Source organism: Molothrus aeneus, chromosome 6 (genome assembly GCF_037042795.1).
Source record: "Molothrus aeneus isolate 106 chromosome 6, BPBGC_Maene_1.0, whole genome shotgun sequence".
Lineage (NCBI taxonomy): Eukaryota > Metazoa > Chordata > Aves > Passeriformes > Icteridae > Molothrus > Molothrus aeneus.
Window position 1 is genome coordinate 59,943,543 of NC_089651.1, and position 17,694 is coordinate 59,961,236.

The following is a 17,694-nucleotide window of genomic DNA, read 5'->3' on the forward strand; positions in this document are numbered from 1 at the left end:
TCAGTTCCACCAAACCATTCCTGTAATTCTCCATCTGCAGCATCAGCGCTGGAGGAGTGTGAGGATACAGAAACAGGAAGGAGCTAACAATGTTCTTGCCATTTACCACCCAATGCACAAAATTAGAGATAATAAAGCAAAACAAATCTGAGATGCATTTTTGGGGCAGAAGGGACCAGAAGGTAGATGCTTCAATACCCTAAACAAGTGTCATTGCACACATCCAAGGTCTTCCCAAGCAGTTTCTGCAGAGGTGGCTGCTGCAGTCTGGCTGTCTGCAAGCAAGTGATGCAGATCAAGCACTCAGCAGCACTGCAAAACCAACTATAAACACACCTGCCACCTGAACCTGGGAAATAGGAAAGAAAACTGACTTGGATATTGAGATTACTCTTGGAAAGACCTACTGTCCCTTCCCATCCACCCGAAGTAACAGCAACGCGCTGCAGTGCAAGAAGGGAATTGTGTCCATAAAGTCAAGCTACAAGAATGAGTTTGTGCTCAAGTTGTGGTTCACCACCACAAAGCCCCATCCCAGGAGCAGCAGAGTGCTCAGTGCAGGATCAGATACAGTTATCTCCACAGGCTGCTCTGTTATCTGCTTGCACACACAGTTCCTCCATAGGATACGTGGTGGTGGGATGTGATAAATGGCAAAGCCATCCTGGGCAAGGTGAAGGGATTGCATCTATAGAACACCAGCCTCGTGTGACAGAGCAAACACACAGTGGGAAAAGCAGCTGGTGACATGAGGGGAAAAAAGAGGGGGAAAAAGCCCAATTCCTTGAGAGGATTTATTTTTAAATGATGGTTGCTCAAGCCTGCTCAGGGATTCAGTACATCAGGAGCAGCTCCAGTGCATGAGGAGGGATGGTGACTCAGCAGGTAAAAGCTGTCAAAAACACATCCAAAATTCAAATTATAAAATAAAAATCAGGAGGAAAAGCTATAAATACCTCAAGCAGTTTTGCTTTGTGCACTGGTTGGATGCCAGGGGAACCCCATTCCCATGCCCAGCACCCATGGGGGTTCCCCCCTCCAAAGGCAGAGCCACTGATGGGATCCCCAACTCCAGGAACCACTTTGGGATCTGTGTCTGCCCCAAATACAACATGCCATGGGATCCCATCACCACTGAATTTCAGATGGGATGCTAAAGACAGCCTTGCACCCCAAGGCACACCCTACACTCCAGCCTTCACTGCATGTTGCTCCAGAGAGGACAGCAGTGAGACTTCTTAACGCACATTCAGACAAAAATACTTCTTTTTTTACACTGCCTTCTTTTTTTTTTTTTAAGTTTTAAATAAAAGTCAAAAAGCCCAGCCAACATGAAAGGCTGGATAAACACTCCTCCTTTCCCCAGCAGAAATTACAAAAATGCCTTTGAATTTGTTTTGGCAAGAAACAATGTTTTTTATGAAAGAGCTTCATTGAAAAGTCACAATTTGGAATGTATTCATCTATTCTACATTTTTAAAAAAAGTTTTAATTACCACTTTAGGGGTATTTTGACATAGTTTATGATTTGTTAGATTGTGCTGGGTGCTACAAATGCCAAACACACCTTTTGGAAGTGCCTTATTATTGTATTAATGCAAAACGTTGGGTTTGTGCTGCCGAGACTCGTGTCGGCAAATGAAAAATAATAAATTAATTCCATTTGGAGAAAACGCTGCCATTTATAACCCAGCAATTAAGAACAGATTTAATTTTAGATATTGCTGCACCCTTCAGCTTAGCAAGTTATTCAGTACCAACACTGGTACTATCAGTGTATGCTCAGTTCTTTAAAAAACAGACCCAGGCCAATTTCTCACCCCTTAAATTAGCGATGCTAGACATGAAAAGTTAATGCTGCTTTCCTCTCTCCTCAAAGTTGCAACATATGGATTCTGTTGGGGGAAAGAAAGAAAAAAAAAGGCAGCACATGCTGGGATTTCTACTATAACAGGCCAAATTTTATCAACCAGGGGCACGTAAGGAGTTAACAAAAAACCCCAAACCTCAACTGGAGCGAGGCAGTGTTTGCAAACCAGGGGGTGCAGATATTTTGAGGGAGATGAAAACAGCCCAAATCCTGGCTCTGGAGAGATTCCCCAGAGCCCCATGTCCCTGCCCAGGGCCAGGCAGTGCTGCAGCAGGTAGGGGATGGAGAGAGGAAAACCCTTTTTGTGTGGCTGTGGCTGTGCCAGCGGGAAGGTGATGCCCAGGGAGGGCTGGGCTGCGGGCAGGGCTCCAGCTGGCACCGAGGGCAGGGCAGGCTGCTGGCTGCATCCCACACAGCAACACCCAGAGGGACCATCCCTGCATCCCTGGCACCGATGGGACAAGCCCAGGACTCCCTGCGAGCCAAAAGGCTGGCAGGAAATGGGACCTCAGTGTCCTGGGTGGCTCCCAGCACAAAACACTCACTGCCACCACCATGCAAACAGACTGTGGCCAAGGGAAGGGAAATGGGAGCAAGGACATGGGAACTCCCCTTCCCCCACGTGTCCCTCAGTGTCACAGCTCCCAGGCACCTCCAGCAGCAGCAGGAGACCACAATGTACGGAAAGAAGGGACACACACGGGCTGTGGCAGCAGTCCAGGCTTGGAAAGCAGAATTAACACATGTGGGAAGGGACAAGGAGGGAAGCAGCTCTCTGATGATGGCAGTGGGGCCCGGGGCATCCCCTGCAGCACTGAGGTGACACAGTGACGCCTCTTTGCTGCTGTCACAGCAGCACAGCTGCCAGGACACGCTGGGGGATCCCCAAGGGTGGCCTGACCAAAGCCAGGTGTGGTTTTGTCACATCAATGCTGTGGGCTTGCTGCAGGAAAAGCAGGAGAATGCTTTGGGCTCCTTGATACACAGGAGGCCAGAACAGGCAGCACACCCAGAGCTGTGTGAAAATGGCCACGTTTGGGGTTTTTGACATCAAGATGATGAAGATAACAGTCACCACAGTAAGTCTTAATAGTGTAACAAAAAGATTTTGTGAAACACTAAGGGGAGCCCCCCAGAATCCCAGCACCAAACTGGGACAGAGCAGCAGAGCTCAGAGAAAATCTCTCTGCACCCTTGGGACCCTGCCATGGGTAAACCCAGCTAAACCAAGTGATAAACACTCAAAACCCCCAGAGGGGTTTGCCAGCCCCCAAAAGATCCAAGGACACCTTCATCACACCTTGACCTGCCACAAGCCCTCTTGGGGCACATGTGAAAGCAAGCAAAACTAAATTAAACCTTGGCTTTTATAGGGCTCCCCCTTCTCCTTGGACAAAAAAAAAAAGGAAAAAGAAAAAATCCCCAAGCACATATTTTTATTTATCAAGATTCCAGCAGTCTTTTTTCCTGCTACATCCCTCTCAAAGGCTGCACTGAGGAGGATTGCTGCACTAATTGTAAGTCTCTGGAGAAACAGGCTTTCCTCTGCTTTCACACTGGAATTAGTTACGCTCAGCCTGACCTTGCATTATTTTTAAGCTCTGCAACATTAAAAGAAAATTAAGAGAGACTTGTTAAATCCCTTAAAAGGTAAAACAACCCTATTGCTCCAGGTTTACACACACAAAAAAACTCAAACCCAAACCAAAAACGAGCTCTTAAATCACAACTACCCCTTTAATGTGGTAGGATTTAGTCTTACATTTTAAATTCATTCATTTCTCGTTCACTCAAACAATCACACCAGCTTTAATGAGCTCTCCCTATGAAAACTCCAACTACAAAGGATCACATTTGCTCTTGTTCCAGAGCTCCACACACCTCGAAAGGAAATCCTAAAGCATCCTGTGCTTCTTAGCAGCCAGATTACCAGCTTTTAATCCTCTCTGCCAGATGTATTTTTAATCTTTTTGCGTGTAATAAAGCAAATTAGTGTAATTGTATGGGTAAACTGAATCAAAATAGGCACATAAGATTAAAAAAAACCCTGAATTTGGTTATGTTTTGCAGATCTGGCAACTGACAGAGCTGGGAGCTGAATCAGCCCTGCAGGCACTGGCAGAGGGAGAAGCTGCTGCAGGGTGAGCGAGGAGCTCCATCAGCCCTTGGCCACAAATCATGGGCTTGTTTTTCCTCTGGGTCCCATGCAGGGACCACACCAGCTCCTGGATGAGCAATCACAGCATGGTTGGTGTTGGAAGGGACCTTAAAAACCATCCAGATCCACCCCATGCCAAGAGCAGAGACACCTTCCACTATCCCAGGGAGCTCCAAGCCCTATCCAGGCTGCTCATCCCTCCAAACTGACACTGCTCTGGCTGTCTCAGGCCATCCCTGTAACTCATTACCTGGGCTCTTTGCTATCAGCAGGTTAAATGGGATATTGGGAATAAATTCTTGGCTGTGAGGGTGGTGAGGCCTCGGCACAGGTTTCCCACAGAAGCTGTGGATGCCTTTCAGTACCTTCTCACAGAAGCCACCCTGCTACCAAAACCTTGCCAAGGCAAACCCCACACAGTCCAGGGCGATGGATCCTCCAGCCAGGGAGGATTCTGCTGGAGTTCAGCTGGGCTGGACCCCAGCTATCACACACTGAGGTTACTGACTGCTCAGGGCAGAGGCAGGAGACACCAACTACTCCCACTTCAAAACCACAAACCAACTTAACATTAATGCTGACATCCAGCCTGGCTTCAGGAGGGATTTAAAGAACTTGGGTTTCTTCATTCCCTAATCCCACACCATTCCCCACTACCAACCAGGACTGATTCCTAACAATGCAAAAGCATCTGCGCACATTTTTGTAATTATTTTAGACCCAGCAGAGAGCAGCCTCCCCTTTCTGTAGGGTTAATCTAAAGAACAGTTGCCAAAATGCTGAGAACACAGAGGAACAATAGCTCCTCTGATGAAATTCCTCCACTCCATAGAGAAACCAGTATCCTCCAGCTGCTGTGGCTTGTCCAGAGAGATCTCCGAGTGTTTACCGGCTCCCATAAATAACAGGGGGAAAAAAATAATATTACAAACTCAAAGATTCAAGTGCAGCTTGCAAAAAAATGACTGCAGAGCCCTGCCATCTAAGCACAGCACAAGTTTTATTAATGCAACATTTGCTTTGTGTGAAATATAAACCCAGGACATCAGTGGAGGGAGTGCAATGTTGGCCACCTGTCCCGGGAGCAGAGACTCGCTAAACTTATCAGCACAGAGACCACTTCCAGCAGCTCCATCCCTTTAAATCCTCATTCTCAGGAATCTCTGATCAGTCATTTATAAAAGCTGGGAAGCCAGGCTGGACAGCTGAATTACAGCAGCTATTATCCACATATGCCTGAATACCAGCAGACACCTTTATTTATAAAGGCTCTCCGGCTGACCGAGATTTGACATCGGCTACAAAAAGCACTCAGCATCCAACTGGCTGCTCCAGAAGAATGTGAGGAGAGGTTGGCAAGCAGGGGCTAAGCAGACACCTTTGCACAGCTTCCCTGCTGCTGCCATGACTCCTAACCCAGCAGGTTTAAGTAATTGATTTCCTGAGCAGACACACAAAGTTGCACACCTTTGCCTCTTCTGCTGTGCATTCAAATGCATTGTTTTCCCCTCATCTCTAATTCTAAAATATTTGGAGTATTTTATCAGGCCTATCCTCTCTCTTTTTAGGGTCTCTGCATTTTCCAGGATGCTGTTTGGTTTTTGTTCAGCTTTGGGCTCATCCCCACACCTGTGAGCTATGAGCTCATTTTCCATGAAAATTTGGAACCTTGTCAGGTAATACAAGTGCAAGGAGATGGGAAGGAAGAAGGTGATAAAAAAAATCCCAGTTGCTCTTGGCAGATTTTCTTTAGCTCTAACAGTCTCACTAACAACCCCTGATAGCAGAAAGTGACCAAAGTGTGAATTCTGCTTTAAACTGACAGAATTCCCAGGAGCAGCACATGCACACAAAGCCCAGGGGGCTCAGCTGGGCCAGGGAAGGCTCCAAGTACCCATCACACTCCTGATCTACTGCATTAACCTGAAACAGGAGCTGGCACCTCTGCCAGGACACAGAGATTGGGTCCAGTTCCCAACAGGGCTCCAAGGGCTGCCCTGACCCTGCCAGCACAGCCACTGCAAAGAAGGGATTTCCTTGCCTCATTCCTCATTTCTTAAGCAAGGAGCATTGAAAGCATCCCCCTCTGACCTCCAAAAGCATCCTTGTTCAGCTGGAGAAGAGAAGGCTCCAGGGAGACCTCAGAGATCTTCCAGTGCCTACAAAAGTTATGAGAGAGCTGGAGAGGGGCTTTGGATCCCTTCACAAGGGATGAAGCGACAGGACAAGGAGCAATGGCTTCCCACTGCCAGAGGGCAGGGATGGATGGGATTTTGGGAATTGGGAATTCCTGGCTGGGAGGGTGGGCAGGCCCTGGCACAGGGTGCCCAGAGAAGCTGTGGCTGCCCCTGGATCCCTGGAAGTGCCCAAGGCCAGGTTGGACAGGGCTTGGAGCAGCCTGGGACAGTGGAAGGTGTCCCTGCCCATGGAAAGGGGGTGGAACTGGATGAGCTTTAAGGTCCCTTCCAGCCCAAACCATTCTGGAAGTCTGTGATCCTTCCTGTGATCCTTCCTGCTCCCAGCACCCATCCCTCCCTCCCAGCCAAACCCCCAGCACCAGACTGAGCCTCAGCACAACTCCCCAGCTGAAGTTCCCTACAGATGATGGAAATTAGAGATCTGAGAGCAGCAGGAGCAGCCAAGTGACCTCAGGCATCCCTCACAGCACAACCTGGAGCTCTGGGGAGGTTTCCCCAAGGAGCTGCTGGATGGGATCCCTGTGGTGCCACCCTCAAGCCCCGAGCAGCAGTGCCAGGAAGGAGCTGTGTGCTGTCCCTGCACTGCAGAGTAAGTTGTTATGGTTACTGAAGGGTTTGTTGGGCTTTTTTTCCTCCTCTTCTAAAAAGAATTCTTATCAGTTTAACATAATACCACCAGTCAATAACAATTCTTATCTTAAAAGGTCACTCAGGTAGTTATAACTCAACATTTCATCTATGTTTGCATTATCTGGAGGGAAACAGCCAGGGGACTTTGCATTTTTTTTAATAATCCACTTCTTTGCAAGTGTAAGATTTTAGAAAAACCCAACCCAGAACCAAGCTGACCCTGTAGCAACTTGAGCACGCTGGGGAACAGTCAGCAAAAAGGTAGAAAAATCACATTGATGTTTGCTGCATGAGAAACAAGAGGAACATCCCAACAGGAAAATGTATGGGCATAGACTGCAGCTGCTGCAGAAACACACATGTTCTGCCTGTAAATGTCAGATCAGCCAAGTTTCACCACAATAAAAGTTGTGGGTTTTTCCCTCCACATTTCTCTCCCCAATTTCTTCCTTCTTCAATTCTCACTGCTGATGGGGGACAGAGAAAAGGGGACAACAGGAAAAACCCAGTGACAGGAGAACTGATCTGTGATGTTCAGGGTTAAAAACACAGAAAAAAAAATTTAAAAATGCAGCAGCATGGAAAGTGGGTTTTAAGATGCTTCTGGCTAAACCTGGTTAAACCCTGTTTTATCCACCCACTCAATTTCTTCTTATAACAACAATTAAAACTCCAAACACAGAACATGCCCATTCCCCACCAGGCAACAGCACAGCCAAGGAGCAGGAGAAATAACTGGTTAAAAGAAAGGCAGGTTTGTGGCTTGCCTGAAACAAGTTGTATTTAAAAAAAAAAAAAAAAAAGCAATCTGGAATTAATTATTTGTGAGGATCAGTAACAGAGGAGAAGCTTTTTGAAGCACCCCACGCTTCTAAAGCAGGGCAGCCTTGGTTGAGAGCAAAGAGTGGAGCAGAGCTGCTGAATCCTGCAGAGGACAGTCACAATATTAACATTATTTTAAGTAAAATAACATCTCCAGGCATGATAGCTCAACAAGCTGGGCCCCATCCAGCTCCTGCAAGTAACAGGGAAGGTTTGCAGGGGTGGTGGAAGGAGCTGGCTCAGCCCTTGGTGCAACAGAGCTACCACAGTTATCACCCATCTGTGTTTCCCACTTTTGACAGTCCCTTGTACACAACATAAAATGACCCTGGATTTGTGGTAGCACCTTTCTCTGCCCCATGGATTATTCTGACAGAATAGAAGAAAGTGTTTGCACTGCAGCTCAAGCACTGCAAACACCCTGAGAGGTCTGCAAGGGCAGCAGCCAGGATTAATGGCAGAGAAATACATGGTTTGCACCCTGGGTTCAACTCAGAGAGCAGAAATCGACAGGCAACCCCAGCAGGCTCCAGACAGGAGTGCTGAGCCCAGGAAGCCTCAGCTGAGGGGCTGCAGCACACACCTGCACAGAGCCCAGCACAGAAACCAGGCTGAGATCCAGACACCTTCACCAAAACCCCTGATGCAGCCAGGCCATGGAGTCACTGTGTGTAAATACATCCATAAAACTCCACACTGAACAATAAAACCCACACTGGCACGATGGGTGAGCCTGTGCTGGAAAATCCTTCACTTACAGCTCCTCCTGCTTCAGCCAGGTGTGTTTGTCTCCTGCATGGAGAGCCAGGAGAAGTCCATGCACTTCCAAACACAGCCAGCTCCTGCCAGGTACAGAATAAAGCACTGTCTCAAGCTGCACCAAGAGAAATACAGGTTGGATATCAGGAAAAAGTCTTTTACAGAAAGAGTGATAAAGTTCTGGAATGTTCTGCCCAGGGAGGTGGCGGAGTCCCCATCCCTGGGTGTGTTTAACAAAGCCTGGATGTGGCACTGGGGGCCAGGGCTGAGTTGAGCTGTTGGGGCTGGGCTGGACTGGATGATCTTGAAGGTCTCTCCCAACCCAGTGATTCTGTGAATTCTGTGAAACTGAGTTTCTGTCTCTGCAGTTGCCCACTCACCCTGAGCAGGCTCATTTTCTGCTCAGCATCCAGAACCAGAGCAAACCAAGTTTCAGGGCTGTCCTGCTACGGATGAGACCATCTCATGGTCTGCTCCATCAGAGAAAATCCAGCTTGCAACCCCCTGTGCCAGAAACACAACTCCCTCTGCCCACAAAACCCCTTCCAAAGAACAGCCAGCAGCACCTTCTCCACCAGAGAATCCCAGCCTTGTTTTGATGAGATCCTGCCCTTCCACTCAAAGCATCTGCTGCGGAAGAGGAAGCTGGGAACGGATCTGCTCACTCCAACCTCAACTTTATTTGTAATTACTGGGCCAAGATGGAAAGCCACTGCCTTGGCTGTTTGCCATTGCCCAACTCGCACTCAGCAATGACCTCTGCAAATCTCTGTGTCTCTTCCTAGGACCAGAGCACTGGGAAGATAAACACACCATTTTTGAAGGGAAAAGGGATGAACATGCAAGCCTGGGGTTCCCTTGCATCAGACCTGCAGCCTCTTTTAGATCCCTCAGCAGCTCTTACGTAACCAGGAGTTAGTAAAATAGTAATGGTCTTGTTTGTTTGGTGAAAATAGGAAATACAAAGGGCACATGCACACTCAGAGGCAGATTTGCACAAACACACAGTTCACGTGAGGGCTCATCCCACCACCCTTGGGGCCCTTCTGCAGGCAAAAAGGGCTTCAAACACAGCGACCTGTGCTTGGTGTGGGCTCCTGCGCTCAGCTGGCACCGTGCAAGGAGTGAGGAGGAAACTGGGGCCATCAGGTGGGAGCCCCAAAACACAGCACTGCAGTACAGCAGCTTCTCCCCTCTCTGATGAGCCCATCCCAGGGTTGGGGGGCACTGGCAGTGCCAGGGGTGCCCTTTCCCCCAGCAGTTATCTGTGGTAACACTAGACACGAGCTCGACGCCGGAGCGCTGAAGCACTGACGGATGCATCCTAAAATAAAGCTGGAGCTCACACTAATTACTATTTCAGTTAAACTGATTGCAAACATCACTCCCAGCTCAGTGAGAAGTGGCTTTCACAGGCCACAGATGAAACCAAGGTGGTCTTTTTTGATGGAGCATGAGAAAAAGAAAGGGCAAAGCTTGAGAAATTGTAGGGAGGTGGGAATTTCCACTGTGATCCACAACCTTCAACTGCTTCAGGGGAACTCTGTGGGAAAATTCAGCTGACTGGAGCATCAGCTGCTTTAAAATCAACTGGCCTAATTGCAAATGTGTAATTGGTGAAATGGGCAGGCAGCTTTGCTCAGATTTTGAGGTCTAACACGCCAAAGGATGGAACTGTGCAGAGGATCATCCAGCAGCAGCAGCGCGAGCTGCAAGCAGAGCGCTTTCCCCACTCATCCATTTAATCTCGTTTGCAGATAAGTGTATTCACAAACTAGATTATTTTAATTGATGGCTCTACAGCTGGTTCCTATTCAGCTCTTGATCTAAAGCTGTCCTCGACCTCTCCCATCAATCTATATCCTGATAGTGATGCTCTGTGTGCTTCTTCTCCTTCACCAATATCCTCCCTGCACCCACTCTGGTAGGAGAGAAAGAGCTCCAGCTCTGCTGCTTTTCCAAGCACAAATACAATATATCTGCACAGAAGGAATCCAGGAACAAGCTGGTCCAAGCAGAGAATTCCAGCTCAGGTCTGTGATGATGCAGGAAACGCTTCCCTGCCTCCTTCATGTGCACTTCAACAGTGGGATTTTTCCCAACTGAAGTCAGTGAGGAAATTAACCCTGGCATTAACCCTGGCATCAGACCCCTCCCTGAACTACCTGAGGAAATGGTTAAAAGGACACAAAGTATGGAAAGGTCTCTGGGAAAAAGCAGCTCACCCATGAGCAATCCTCTTGCACCACACCATGCTCCAGGCAGCAAAACAGGCTGTTACCATTAGTTAACTTTTTCATTCCCATTACTGCCTAAAAATTACCACCCTGGCAAGCTCTGCCACCCCCCATCCAAAACACCTGGCCCTCATTAGCTCTGCCAATGGAGGAGACTTTGTCATTCATGCTGACAAAATTCTGGGAGCAGGCACAGGAGTATCTCCTTACTCCTCTTACTGCAAGGGACTCATGCCAGGAACAACAAGGGAGAGGTTTTAAACAAATAGGAGAAAATACAGAAGAGCAAAGTGCAAGCCCAGAAGAGTCTCCTGTAGGTCCCAGCACTGGGGTGAGGGGGACAGCAAAGGGGAACCTTTGTAATGCCACACCACAGACTTTCCTGCAGCCTGCAGTGCTTCCCACAGCCACTCTGGAAAGCATCCCTAAACATAAAAATAGCTTTGAATCACAAGAGAACACTGGGTGTGTAGCCTGGCTCAAAGCCCCTGGCTAACAGCACTCTGTACTTCTGTACCCCTACCCTTAGTATTTCCCAAAAGTCCCAGCACTGATAGCTTTTAGCACTCAAGTTTGCAAACAAAACCTGGGAAAGATGTGTGGCAGCAGGTCAAAAGCAAGTGTCAGCTCAGCAGATCTGAGGCTTGCCCAGGTCACCCAGAGAAGCTGGGGCTGTCCCATCCCTGGAAGTGTTCAAGGCCAGGCTGGATGAACTCTGAGCTGTCCCTCTCTGAGGGGTTTCAACAAGATGAGCTTTCAGGTCCCTTCCAACCTTTCTGTGATTCTGTGATCTTTCCATTTAGGAGTCCCAGCTCCTAATTTTTAATGAGCAGAGCCAGCAGGGCTGCTCACATCCCTCTCCAGGAAGAGAAGTGTGTGGAATGACCACACAATGCCAATGTCCAGCCCTGCACTTAGAACTCCCCATCACATCCAGTAAGCACAGGCTAAGCTGCTCACCCCCTCCTCCTCCTCCAGGGCTCCTCCAGTCCCACTGTGTGACAGCCCAGCAATGCCCTCACACAGCCCAAGGACATTTAAACCACAGCTCAGCATTGCAATGCAACTGTAAGCCAAGAATTTTTATTTTGTTTTTAAATGGGAAACAGCCTCAAACTGGGCACTGGATGATTTGCCATCAGTGGGGGTCACTGGGGATGAACTACAAAATTTGCACAGTGCAGGGGTAGCAGCTTCCTGATGGGCTGGGAGACTGTGGCTGGGGTGGCAGCAACAGATGCAGGGCTGGAGCCACAGGGAGCTAAGGATATAAGCAGCAAGGTCTGCAGGAATATGTAATGCCTTTTAATAGACCAGCTGGTACAGTTGGGAAAAAACCCACAAGCACACAAGCCCTCCTTTGAGCTGGTGCACCTTCATGCCTGGCCATTTTTCCAGCTGCATCACTTGGTCTATTAAAAGACATTACAGCTCCCTGCAACCCTTGTCTCTTCCTTTGGCCAGTCCTTCCCAGGATGAGCAATCTAGGTCATCCTGATGATACCTGTGATACCTGACAGCCTGCTGAAATGAAATAAAGATTTTGGCCCTAACACATGGAGCAGTGAATGTCCTGTGCACAGGCCAGAGAAAGTGTGTTGTCCTTTAAAGCCAAGGGCTTAAAGCTGTCACTGCTTCCATCAGTGCACGTGGCTGTTTGGACACCTGGAGGACCTCCAGGAGTCTTTGGGCACTTGTGTCAACCTTGCAGGAATGAGGAAGCCAGGGCTGGTGGGGTGGGATGTGGGACTGCTTTGGGAACAAACCACAGAGGGACACTGGAGTGGATGAAAGCAGATTCTGCCCTCTGTGACCATGTTTCATGGACACAGCCCTCACACCTCCTCACTGGGTCTGCAGCCCACAGAGCAGCCAAACCCAGCAGCCCTGGGTGCCCCAGGAGCAGCACAGGTCCCATTCCCACCCCACTCCTGCCTGACCTTTCCTGGAAGCTCAGAGGAGGTCGCTGTGTCCTGACAGCTCTGAGCAGCTGGGACTGAAGCTGCCCAGCAAGGCCAGGCTGGAAGGAAGGAAGGAAGGAAGTTATAGCAGGCTTTTAAATAGTGCTATGCAATACCTGAAACTTCTATTTCTGTGCACAGATAATATGGTTTCCATATTCTCCTCCTTCTCAGCAGACCAAGCCACTCACACTCCAGTTGAATTAGCAACAACCATCACATTCTTCACCAGTTTAAACCATTAAAGCTCAGTGAAGCCACTGTGTAGGACAATCCCAAGCTGTAAACTTCACCCTATGAAGAATGTATAGATGTCCTTCCATGTTTGCTTCCCACTCCTATTTTCCCTTTATAAGCAAGCAATGGATTGCAGGTGGTCTTGCAGCCCCTGCACACCAATGCAGCTTCCCAACAAGGTTACATCCACCCCTTCAGGCTTAGGCAGGGAACCATGGAACCAGGAGGATCCTCAGGGCTTCCTGAGGTTCATACACAGCTGTACCCAGCAGAGCCACGTGGGGTTTGCAGTACTGGTGAGGACAGCTTGGCTGTCATTATGAAAATACCCTCACACTTGGAAAAAAACCAAACCAACAAACCACCAAGACAGAACTCCTCCAAACTAAATATCTTTGCTTCTCTGTGGCAATTAACCAGTTAAAAAATTTTCTTCCTTGAGTTCTCCCATCACATTTGCCATTCATCAGACCTCTCATCTTGAGTCTACCAGGCAAGAAACAACCTGGACACCTTTGCTGAAATGGGTTTTCCTCCACACCTGGTGCACACACCTGAGGGCTCTGAGCCCAGCACCACCAGTCAGGGAGGATCTCTGAGCTCTGGTGTCCCTTTGGGACCCTCCTGATCTCTGCTGTTGGTGGTAACAGTTCCAAGGATGGTGACCATCCACCGTGGACCACAACAGGGCTGCCACCTTCTCCTAAGCACCATCACCTGGGAGTAACATTCCAGTTTTCCCATCTCCCCACAGAGCTGGGACAAGCAACAGGTCCTGCATGTACAAAACAACTCAGTTCTCCCAGTGTAATTCCAACACCTGCTCCAGGACATTAGCCCAGCAGTTCCATTGAGCTGGTGACAGACAGAATATGGAAACCCCTTCCCAGACAGTGGATTTCATGGAAAGGGAACATCCCCTGCTCTACATCCCCAACCAGGGATGACAATGGGACACCTACAAGCAGGAAGCCACTATTTCCAAGTCAGCAAACACCAGAAAAATGTACCAGGAGCCACCTCAGGCCCTAGCCTGGGAAAGAATCGAGCCCAAATTAGTAATGCAAACACCAGGATTCAAAGAGTAACAAGTAATGCAAGGTTTGATGACAACGCTGCTGTTCAGGACTTGGTGTGATTCCATTGCCAGGGAAGAGACAAGTGCCAGACTGCCAAACAGGCGTGGAACAGGAGTGATTTAAGGAATACAGGTGGTTTTAGGAAAGCAGCACCAACACAGGAGACTAAAAGCTATTTCCTAACCGAGCCTGGTTACAAATCTCAGCTCAGCTTCCCTGCACTACAACAGGAGTGCCAGGATGCACGGATCCATCCATCCCATGGGAAAGCCATACAGAGGGGATGCTCAGTGAGAAAGAGGAACTCAGTGGATCCAGGTTTTGGCATTGGAGTTACAAATGCCCTGGAGGAAGAGATCATTTTTGGAAGGCAGGCCAGGGAGAGCTCAGGCAGCTCCACCAACGCAGCAAGGGCCAGGCAGGGGCTGGGTGCCAAGCCCTGCACGCAGGAGAAATCCTCGCGCCAAGCAAGGTCACCGGGATTACAGGGGCAAGCAGGGATTGCTCGCACGAGTGGAGATGGGAAGGGCCCAACCCTGGTCTGCACCCAGCCTTACACTGAGAAAATGCCACCACACAGGCGGCCCTACGTGACTCTGTGTCCAGGGCCACTTCAGAGCCCTGCTTTCCTTCACAATTTGCCTTTCCTGATGGCAGGAGGCAAATCCCCCCCTCCAATTCCCTGGCCAGCTGAGGGGACACAGCTACTGCCAAACCCATAGCGGGAATGAAAAGCTGAGATGCTGATAAAAAAAAAAAAAAAAATTAAAAATATATTGCTCACACCAATTCGCAGAGGGAATCACAGCAAAGCTGTGCTGAAGCTGGCACGGGAAGCTGCAGATTTATCCAGGAGCAGCCGAGTTTGGAGAATGTGTTCCCTCCCGGCCCCCCCCGGGGCCTCCCCACCCAAAGGGATGGATGAGGTTCATCCCTTCAGCTGTTTATAAAAGCAGCAGCATTGCGCCCAGACGCACTCGGCAGCATTCCTCCCTCTCATTCCTGCGAGCTATATAAGGGAACGGCCAATTCCAGCCTCGCTCCCCCGTAGCCAGCCCCGATCCCTCTGCGCCGGAGCAGCTCCAGGCTCGGTTTCCTGCAGAAGGACTTAAATCCGTCCTCGGTGGAACACGGCGCTGCGCTGGACCTTGTCATCAAATGGCAGCGCAGGCAGCTGCCAAATCCTGCCGGCTCGGTGCTCTAATAGGGAACAGCTGGAGAAGGACCCTGCATTCCTCCCGCCCCGTCCACACCGGGGGCTCTGTTCGGGATCCGGCCGCAGGATTTCCATCCATCCATCCATCACGGAACGCAGCCGGCCGCTCCCCGGCACTGCTCTGCCACGCACAGCCCAACACCCGAGAGCTTCCAGCCCCCTGCGATTTCGGTGCTTGGGAATGGGGGGGGGGGTTGCTTTGATTTTTTTTTTATGGGATTTTTTTGGTTTGGGGTTTTTTTGTTTTTTTTTTTTGAGAGGTGTTGGAGAAACAGAACTGCGCAACTAAATGATATTTCACCTTCCCTGCTGGCCCTCTGTGTTACAAAAACTCTACTTTAAGCAACTTGCATCCCTGTGTACATCCGCGCTTAGGAACGCACACATCTGTAACACACCCCCCATAAATAAATACGGGAACACACGGCGCAATTCGCACGGCGCCCGTGCCATTCCCATCCTGCCCCAACTCCCATTTACTTTGGAGGAGTTGAGCAACTTGGAATGGCAAATAAATAAAAGAAAAATACACTCTCGGTAGCCACGCACATTTGCTGTCCTGCACTCTGCACGCTCAGTAACATGAAAACAGTCCACTCATATTTTCTCAGAGCTCTGCTGAAACACAAGGGGGTATTCAGAGCCGCAGGAAAAAAATGCGTCCAAACAGGATCTGAATGATGAAATAGGAATTGCCACATTTAACAGGAAAAAAAAAAAAATAGGATAACCCAGTTGCCCAGAGCTTTATACAATAACAGTTCGTCTGAGGTAGCGATGGGCTGCTTCTGCATGTTGCAGAGAGCAAAGCAAGCCACGTTGCCCAAAAGAAGCCTAGAAAATCCAGACTCTACGTGACCTGACTTACTTATTTCACAGGAAACTGCATGGAAGGAGGAAGGGGGGGCACGGGGGGGAAAGGAAAAAAAAAAAAACCCACCAATCATTCATGCTACCGTAGTTACACCACGCCATGGAGCGGAGTAGTTTGCTGTGAAAAACCAAACTGAAATAAGCCAAACCCCGTTTGGAAAATAAAACGCGAGCAGAGAACCGAGTTGGAGGAGCCCCCCGGCTCCCAAACCGCACCCGTTTCTCGGGTGTATTTTTTTTTTTTTTTTTAAATTTCGACGGCATTAGAGCACCGCCCGAGAAGGCTCGCCGCCACTCACCGGGGTTGTTGGCCTCCCCTTCGAGGATGTGGAGCTCGGTGCAGTCTGCCAGGGAATGCTCGAGGCAGAGCTGGAGGAAGCGAGCCTGGGTCCGGCTGACGCGTTTGAGCAGGGAGAGCAGCGCAACAGTCTGCTCGCACTCGTTCCAGCCCTTGAACCACCCGGCCAGCACGCCAACCTGGTCTCGGAACATCATGGTGAGCCGGAGGGACAGCTCTGCGGGGAGAGAATAAATAACCGGGACAGCCTCCCTGCCCCGGCGCCGCTGCCGCCACCGTGCTCGGGTCAGGGGTATTAAAAATAAAAATAATAATAATAATAACGATTAAAAAAAGAAAAAAAAAATTCTCCTTTGCGACGCGAAGGGCGGGTTTGGTTTCTGGACGCGGCTCTCGGCCTGGGCTGGGTTTTGCTCCCTCTCTTCTGGCTCCGGTGCAGCGCTGGATTCCTGGAGGGAGGGAGCGAGGGAGGGAAGGAGGGAGGTGGTGGGGCCGAAAAAAAAAAAAATAAAAAAAGCCAAAAAAAGGAAAATCCCAGCGTCAGGGCTGCAGCCAGCGAGGGGAACGACCTCCTCCCGGCGGGGGCTTCACACCTGGAACAGAGAGAGAGAGGAGGGGGCGTCAGGGGGGCTGCGGGAGGACGAGGAGGATGGAGAGGAAGGCTCCCACTCAGCCCGCTGCCTTCCTCCCACTCTTCCCCCACCGTCACCGCGATCCCCCCACATCCAGCACCGCCATTTGGGATGGGGGGGGGAGCACCCAGCAGAATTCCCCCCCCCCCCCCCCCCCACTGCAGCACAGTTCCCCCCCCTCCCCAAAAGTTCTCCCCCGCACACACACTCCGTATAAAAACACACTCACCTGACTCATAGCGGCCCCGGCGATCGGGGGAGGAGGGGGCGGCGCGGCGCTTTAAGGTGGCCGTGCCATGTCCATGGGATGAAGGGGGGGGAAATGAGGGAAGGAGGCGGGAAAAGGGAAAAGGGAAAGAGGGGAAGGGGGGGGGGGGCGCGCGCGCGCTCCGCGGCGCGAGACTGAGCCCGGCCGCGCGCCGGGCCCCCGCTCCCCCATGTCGCTCATTTGCATACGGGTGACGTCATAGGAGGGTGGGCGGGGCCGAGGCGCGCGGCGGAGGGGGGAGCCCGAGGGGGACGCGCGTCCCCCGTGTGTCCCCTCTGTGTCCCCCCCCCCAGCTCTGCCACTCCCCTCGGGAATTTTGGGCGCTCCTCCTGCCCGGGGAATGCTGGAAAACACACTCCGGATCCCCTCCCTCCCTCCCTCCCTCCCCGCGCCGCGGCCGAGCTCCCGCTGGAGGAAACCACCCTCTAGTGGGCTGCGGGGTAATGGCAGCGGGGG

General features: G+C 50.3%; 1 protein-coding gene across 5 annotated transcripts in view; it reads right to left on the minus strand.

Moving 5' to 3' along the window:
• The window catches only part of SAMD4A (sterile alpha motif domain containing 4A), a 102,982-nt gene extending 85,641 nt beyond the window's left edge, over positions 1-17,341 (minus strand). For 3 of the 5 annotated variants that reach the window (XR_010783896.1, XM_066552954.1, XM_066552953.1), the window contains exons 1-2: positions 17,200-17,339; positions 16,340-16,931 (exon numbers count right to left, since the gene is read on the minus strand). Coding sequence is in view for 4 of the 5 variants with exons in the window: in XM_066552954.1 (XP_066409051.1) it covers positions 16,340-16,535 (196 nt within the window). In the remaining variant the exon portion in view is untranslated. Of the gene's footprint in view, positions 1-16,339; positions 16,932-17,199 lie in introns of all 5 variants that reach the window. The other 2 variants (XM_066552957.1, XM_066552955.1) reach the window with 2 other exon arrangements.
• Positions 17,342-17,694: the final 353 nt, after the last annotated feature.